The 8,614-nt window shown below is 38.3% G+C and overlaps 1 protein-coding gene across 1 annotated transcript; it reads left to right on the plus strand.

Moving 5' to 3' along the window:
* Positions 1-5,364: 5,364 nt before the first annotated feature.
* On the plus strand, positions 5,365-8,347 carry LOC108676110 (serine/threonine-protein kinase SBK1). The gene is made up of 2 exons (XM_018164150.2): positions 5,365-5,501; positions 5,772-8,347. Exon 2 carries the CDS (start codon positions 5,777-5,779, stop codon positions 6,890-6,892), a length of 1,116 nt encoding a protein of 371 aa, XP_018019639.1. The 5' UTR covers positions 5,365-5,501; positions 5,772-5,776; the 3' UTR covers positions 6,893-8,347.
* Positions 8,348-8,614: the final 267 nt, after the last annotated feature.

Here is an 8,614-nt window from a genome sequence, read left to right on the forward strand (position 1 = left end):
CATACAACACAAGACATACAACACAAGGCATACAACACAAGACATACAACACAAGGCATACAACACAAGGCATACAACACAAGGCATACAACACAAGGCATACAACACAAGGCACCATAATATGTATAGGAAATCATAGTCCAGATTTTCTGACGTCCGCAATTACAAGCCTAATAACATAACATACTTATTACTAATTATCTAGTTTGATAAAATAATATATGAGGCAATGAGAAGTTCTAGGCAATGAAAAGATCTTGATTATTTTGAAGGATTTGCCTGCTAGTTTAATAATATATTATCAACTTCTTTGTCTCTTCACGTATTGCTTATCTCGTAAGCTTCTGATACTTAGAACAATGTAATTACCTTCTAAAATCTTTCACTGAAATTGCCCAGTTAATCTTTCACTGACACTGTTGGTGCTGTCACCGCTAGATCTAGCGGGCTTCCCTGAAGCCGAGGTTTCCCCCTAAACTGAACTGTAATTTTGGCAGCGTCTTCACTCAGGGAAATGAGTGGGGATTTGTCCAAATAGCGACGCACTTCTTGTCGCTGAGCGGGTCAAATTGACTCAAGCAATGGCGTCTCCGGGCTACGTGCCGGAAGTGTGTCAGTATTGGGACAGAATGGCCCCTGCGTTTATCTGAGTGTTGCAGTGCCAGCGTTAACCTCTGGAAGTTTCTTGACAATATTTATTTCGCTGGTCATTTTATTAATCATAGACTAAAATATCAATATTTTATTCATTTATTATAATATAAATAATTACAATAAATGTGATGAAGTTCATATTTTTATTTGAAGCGCTTATACTGAAGATAGAGAGGTGACATATAGAGGCTGCTGCAGACGACTGATGATATATAAAGATAAATAAACACTGAAATTAAAGCCATATAAAGGTATATAAGAAACTGAAACTATACATTTATAAAGATATATGAACACTAAAACTAAATATATATAAAAATATATAAAATGTTGAAAATAATGATATATAAAGTTATATAAAACATTGAAAATGAAGATATGAAAAATATATATGAAACACTGAAACAAAACATAGACAGAGCACATAAAAACGCAAAATAATCACTCGACAGCACATCATGCAACAGAAGAACTAACTTTTGTGAATGTTTATGGACATTTATTTATGAATATAGTTATTAAGATCAATAACAATTGTATTAATCAAGTAATATTGATATTAAATTTTGTTCTATATTACATGTTATTGACGACGTATAACACATCTGAGAACAAAGAGTTAAATTAGGGACCAGAGGGAAGAGGTGTGGGGACCTGAGGGAAGAGATGTGGGGACCTGAGGGAAGAGATGTGGGGACCTGAGGGAAGAGGTGTGGGNCAACAAGCAGGCTGCATGTCCCAGTTATCAACAAGCAGGCTGCATGTCCCAGTTATCAACAAGCAGGCTGCATGTCCCAGTTATCAACAAGCAGGCTGCATGTCCCAGTTATCAACAAGCAGGCTGCATGTCCCAGTTATCAACAAGCAGGCTGCATGTCCCAGTTATCAACAAGCAGGCTGCATGTCCCAGTTATCAACAAGCAGGCTGCATGTCCCAGTTATCAACAAGCAGGCTGCATGTCCCAGTTATCAACAAGCAGGCTGCATGTCCCAGTTATCAACAAGCAGGCTGCATGTCCCAGTTATCAACAAGCAGGCTGCATGTCCCAGTTATCAACAAGCAGGCTGCATGTCCCAGTTATCAACAAGCAGGCTGCATGTCCCAGTTATCAACAAGCAGGCTGCATGTCCCAGTTATCAACAAGCAGGCTGCATGTCCCAGTTATCAACAAGCAGGCTGCATGTCCCAGTTATCAACAAGCAGGCTGCATGTCCCAGTTATCAACAAGCAGGCTGCATGTCCCAGTTATCAACAAGCAGGCTGCATGTCCCAGTTATCAACAAGCAGGCTGCATGTCCCAGTTATCAACAAGCAGGCTGCATGTCCCAGTTATCAACAAGCAGGCTGCATGTCCCAGTTATCAACAAGCAGGCTGCATGTCCCAGTTATCAACAAGCAGGCTGCATGTCCCAGTTATCAACAAGCAGGCTGCATGTCCCAGTTATCAACAAGCAGGCTGCATGTCCCAGTTATCAACAAGCAGGCTGCATGTCCCAGTTATCAACAAGCAGGCTGCGTGTCCCAGTTATCTGTGCTGATATTCACGTCTTCACTCAGGAAATAGAATGGGTTAGATTGTCCAATAACGATGCTTTATGACCCACATATCAAGCACAGAACTGACGTTTAACTAATGCGCTCGTTTGCCTGGCAAAACTTGGTCAGGATGACTCACAAAAGCGCCAAAAGAGCGTCGCTACTTGGACAAAGTCATGCACATTTCTCTAAGTGTTTGTCACTTATCTCACCAGTTCCTGTGAAGACTTCGCGTCTGCACGCGTTTTTGGGCACGCAACACGAGCGCTGCTTCTGGGTAGCAATATAGAGATAGAAATATTGATATATGTAACAGATGATATAATGATCTATGATCAATGATATAAGATATGAGATATGAGGTATAAGATATAAGATATAAGATATAAGATATAAGATATAAGATATAAGATATAAGATATAAGATATAAGATATAAGATATAAGATATAAGATATAAGATATTAGATATAAGATATAAGATATCTTATATATGGCAGGGGACGGCAGGGGACGGCAGGGGACGGCAGGGGACGGCAGGGGACGGCAGGGGACGGCAGGGGACGGCAGGGGACGGCAGGGGACGGCAGGGGACGGCAGGGGACGGCAGGGGACGGCAGGGGACGGCAGGGGACGGCAGGGGACGGCAGGGGACGGCAGGGGACGGCAGGGGACGGCAGGGGACGGCAGGGGACGGCAGGGGACGGCAGGGGACGGCAGGGGACGGCAGGGGACGGCAGGGGACGGCAGGGGACGGCAGGGGACGGCAGGGGACNTAATATAATATAATATAATATAATATAATATAATATAATATAATATAATATAATATAATATAATATAATATAATATAATATAATATAATATAATATAATATAATATAATATAATATAATATAATATAATATAATATAATATAATATAATATAATATAATATAATATAATATAATATAATATAATATAATATAATATAATATAATATAATATAATATAATATAATATAATATAATATAATATAATATATTATAATTCATTAACAAAGATATATATGAGTTGCACAACAACAGCTAAGGAGGCTAAGTGTCTATATAACGCGGTATTTCCTTCATCGATCTACATCGCAAAGCCCACATCCTGATGACGGCAACCCATTGCTTTTTTATTGATGCTTTACCCCATAAAAGAAACTCTATAACAAGTCTCATTAACCTATAATGAGATGAGATTACTTTGACTATAATAATCATTGTCTATAATTATGCTAATATCTATTGATGCAGTTTTCAACGTACGCACTTCCTGGAGTTCAGAGTTGCTCTGAGTAACCTATTAACAATTCAGCTGAACAATTTCGCTCTAGTTGCTCTCACTATAAAGTTTCATTAAAGTTACTCAAGTTATTCATCAAAGTTCCGTCAAACTCACTCAACTCAAGGCTACTTTGGCAGTTGCGTGAACAGTTTTTCTGACGCAGACATTTTCCCAAAAAGTTCCCCCGCTGCCGCCGCGATCCTTCTTCTGAAATTTGAGCCCTTAATAACTGGGCTTATTTTACTGTCATTAAGAAGTGAATTAAAGAGGCGTATAAATTTAATATAGAGTGATGCTCTTTAATATATTAAAGAGGCGTAAGAATTTCATAAAATCTATTATGTTTATTAGTTTCTTGCGCTTAGAGTGACGCTTGTTTTGATCCGGAATTTATTTCTTTATGAAAGAGTAACAAATGAAAGACGTTGCGAGGAAATAATAAATCTTCAACGTGAAATTTTCAACGTTAAGTATCAAACGTGATGTTTTCAATGTAAAGTCTTCAACGTAAATATTCAACACAAATCAAGTCTTCAACGAATGTCAGGAGAAATTCTCCTTTTTAGTTCACACTTGATTGTCGTTCACGTGAGCATCTCTGAAGACGTCACAAAATAATTCATTTATTTCTTTACAACACAAAAAGCACTTCACATCTCGTTGGCACTCGAGAAAAAGGAGGACTTGACGCCAACGTTTATTGCTTCTGAAATTTAGAAGATATAAGAGGGATTTGTTTTGACGTAAATAATACCTTATATACTTTGAGGCTTTGTTTAGTGCCAATATCTTCTATTAATTACGTGGAATATATTGTATTATAAATACAGTATATAGAAGAATATAATATATAAGAGAATTGATCTGCTCGAAGGATGTATTTACGTGTAATATATTGTATGTATATATAAAAGAATTTATTATTTATAAGAAATGATCTACTTGAAGGAAGTACTTGCATGGAATATATTGCATCATAAATATATAGAAGAAATAATATTTTAAGGAAATATTCCGCTTGAAGGAACTATTTACGTAGGATATATTGTCACGTGAAAAATATTTTCACAGACAGTTTCATTTCACTTCGCATAGTATACACGTAGCGACGTAGCGGTGAAGCAAGGGCGGCATATAACAGATCTTATCTTTATAATTAATTAAATAATATATGTTCTATACACATCTCTTTTGCTGTTTATATCACAATAATATGTACAATAAAAAGTTACAAGTGAAACCTACTCAAGATATTCAGCAGCAAACTCTGCTGAATTTCAGCGCTAACATCTTGACTGCAAATGCCAATCCTTCATTAATTGAAGAAAGGGTTATTTGAATGTTAAATAATTGTTATTACAAAATATACGGAACGCGAAGAAATTGATTTGAATTAAAATCTACGGAGTTATTTTCACACATTTCACTATATGATTAGTGAAGTAAATTAACTATTTTATTATATTTCAGATGTAGGGTTTTCCTACTGCCTTGTCCTTTACGATACTCTGACGTAAGGCTTACGACATTACGAGACGCTCTTATGTAAGGCTTACGACATGCCTACAACAACAAGACGCTCTGACGTAAGGCTTACGACATGCCTACAACAACAAGACGCTCTGACGTAAGGCTTACGACATTACGACATGGTTGTTGCCGAGAACAGCTCGACAAAAAGTGTCGGCTGCCTGGGAATCGCCAGCGCCGCAGCCAAATAATATCTAAGAGAAAATTCCCAGCCTTCTGAGTAGTGCTTGGGTTGCCATGACGACGCTGCCAGTGACGTCATCGTGACGTCACGCGGCCCTGCTATATAAGAGCCGTGCAGGCCCTCGAGCCGCCAGACTTGCTTCGACCAGTGAAAGATAAGGTGGAGGAGCACGGATCACAGTGAGCCTGATCTGAAGGTGGAGTGAGCCGCTGCTGACAGTGCAGTTTGTCGGATTAATTTTTGTACATTTCTACCTTCAAGACGACGCGAATCACAGTTACTCCTGGTAAGATGAAATGGAATTACTTCACTATTTTGTATGCGTTGTATATATTTTATTTAGATAGGATATCGCTATCCGATCTTCGTTTCAAAGTGGACGCTGATTATGAAAGATATTGCCGCAATCGGTGATACTGAAGATTATTAATTATTTTTCATGCGCAATTGGAGATGCTGAAGATCATCCATTATTTTTTTATTGTTTAAATTTGCCAAGCTAATAAATATATTATAATTTATTGTTTTTCATGATATATTTTGGTGTTGCGTGCAGCTGGCATGGCTGAAGGGAGCTGCAGCAGCAGCAAGGGCCGCCACAGCCTCCACAGAGTCAAGTCCTTTGAACTCGAGCGGCTCGAGGTGGACGCGGAGTTCTGCGGCGTGCGTCTGCTGGCCGAGGGGTGGTACGCAAGAGTGTACAGTGCATACCATCATACTTCAGACACGAGACTGGCCCTCAAGTGCATACATAAAGAGACAACAAAGAAGAAAGATTTCTTCCGTGAGATACACTATAACTATTACCTCAGCCCTCACCCCAACATAATTAACAGCTTCGACGTGGCCTTCGATACGGCAACGTCTTATGTCTTCGCGCAAGAGTTGGCGCCTGAAGGAGATATGGCGGCCTTCGTGAAGAAAGGCGGCCTTGGTGAGATCAAAGCGAAGCGAGTGTCCGAACAGATAGCCTTCGCCTTGGAGTTCATGCACAGCAAAGACTTGGTGCACAGAGACGTTAGGCTAGAGAATATATTAGTTTTTGACAAGGACATGACGCGTGTTAAACTTGGCGACTTTGGCTTGACACAAAGAGCGGGGAATTTAGTTAAGAAAATTAACGTTAGAGTCCCATGGATGCCTCCTGAGATCTGCAGAGCAGTTTACAACGAAGGATACGAGGTCGAGACTTCCCAGGATGCTTGGCAGTTGGGGGTCCTAATATTCGTACTTCTGACAGGATCTTTCCCATGGTATTCTGCCGACATCACAGACCGTCACTACAACGCTTGGGTCGCTTGGATCAAACGCAAAACAACAAAAGTTCCCCAAAGATTTAAATGTTTTTCTGCTCGACTTCTTCGCCTTCTGCGAAGGCTATTGGAACCAAAGCCTGAGAAGCGCGCTGAGGTGCAAGAAGTTTACAAATACGTGTCGGACATCTGGCTCCTAAAAGGATCAGACCCGCAGGATATCGCTGCCTTTGATGAAAGTTCATCAGAAATCTTCATTAATGCTTCCAAAATGCCTTACGAAAACACCGGTGGTGGTGAACACCTCATGGACCTCCTGAAGACTTTTGGTGTCAAGACCACAGTGGATGAAGGGGAGACGACACAGAGGGTGTGTGAGTGGTTGCTCGCTGCCGACACGTCGACCTCCCACCGAGGGATGTGAGGGTCGGTCACGCTCGACGACCTCAAACATTTGTCATCTTTTGAACGGCGCCAGAGAAATTCGAAATCTCAGGAGTAACTATAATTATTTTCAGCACGGTTTCTGAACCTATTAAGAAACAACAACAAGTCGTTTTCTTCAATTGATGAGTCAAGAGATTTCTAATTAGGATTTAAAACCCTGAATATGTTTTCATAAATTGGTGATTAAATAATGATATAGAACTAAAATGAAAATAATTTGCCGTAAAGTTCAAAGTATTTCCAAGATATTGGTAAGAAGTTGAGAAACTTTATCTCATATATCATGGTGGTTATTATATAGTGCTTTACTATATGTCATATATCATGGTCGTTATTAGTGATATATGAAGGCACTAAACATGAAGAACTTGCTATATAGTTTATAGTATAGTGGAACTCATAATGGAGTTCTTGCGTTGACTGTGATATTATATATTTACTTGTTTTATACGATATTTTATATCGAATGCGTTTATTATAGTGATAGTTTGAACGTGATATTAGCCTAACGATCATCACATAACGCTCTATATATATCACTGTTATGTCTGCAGAACCATCTAAGTCTCATTACTCTTCTTGATCATGGGTCTGATAATAACATAGGTTCAGCATCAATACATTGATTTTTAGAACATAAAAGGTATTTAGATAATCTTTATACCATTATCAGCAACCCACTTTTCACTCTGTTCAATTAAATATAAACTACCGTAAGGCTTAAGAAGTCCTGACATATTGTACATATAATATCATGCACTTTCGTTGTAGCACGACTTTTACTATAAAAATTGTTAGTTTTCTTTAAGCATTGCTATTTAATTAACCGATCTAAAAAATGTTAAGTCAACAAAGCTATGATCTTCGTACGTTGTTCGATGAAATGATTTCACGGTTTATATGGAATGAGTTTGTTCATCATTTCTCGTAAGATATCATGAATGTATGGTGCCATGAATGTAAGGGGATGTAAGGTATCATAAATTGATATTTATTTTCATTTCTTCTTAGAAGCCCATTTATTGATATTTGACTTTTCAGCTGAAATTTACGTAGGTTGTTTAAGTTTAGGTAGGAAGACATATCAAGATAACTTTGTCGTTAAGTTAAAAATTTACCTATTCCCTACATGTTATCTACGTTGCCTACTGAAGCCGTAGTATGAATGTAGTAAATGCAGATATTCTTATCGCACATTTGTAAATATTTTCATTCATCGTGAATATTTTCATTTTCATTCATAGCTCATAATATGAAATCCTTTGATCATAATCCTTAGTATCCTGATAATATTAAGCTGATAATAGTGATAAATATCCTGATAATGTTATTATGAAGTTTCTACTGAACGCCGTAGCCATGCCCGGCAGAGGCAATAGGAGGTGTGCAATATGCAGTTATATTACACGATTTGCAATACATCTCATGATTATTACGTCTTTTTCTCACCAAAAATATCAGAAAAGAAATTCAGGTTAGTCTGTGTTTCTGGCGGATTGCATTAATTATAGAGCCATTGAAGCTATAGCCGCGCAGGAAGAGAATTTTAAAAATGATTCAAGAATGAGAGATATTTTAATGCATCTGAGCCTCAATTGATATATTAATGCATCAAATGACATATTAATGCACTTACAAGCATTCATTTGATTCATTCATGAATATCCCGACATGTCGTGGCTGAATATCTCGACTTTCC

Source organism: Hyalella azteca, unplaced genomic scaffold (genome assembly GCF_000764305.2).
Source record: "Hyalella azteca isolate HAZT.00-mixed unplaced genomic scaffold, Hazt_2.0.2 contig17625, whole genome shotgun sequence".
Taxonomy (NCBI): Eukaryota; Metazoa; Arthropoda; class Malacostraca; order Amphipoda; family Hyalellidae; genus Hyalella; species Hyalella azteca.

Bases quoted from the DNA above. Each gene is read 5' to 3' on its own strand.
- LOC108676110 (XM_018164150.2), top strand. From the start codon at position 5,777: ATGGCTGAAGGGAGCTGCAGCAGCAGCAAGGGCCGCCACAGCCTCCAC.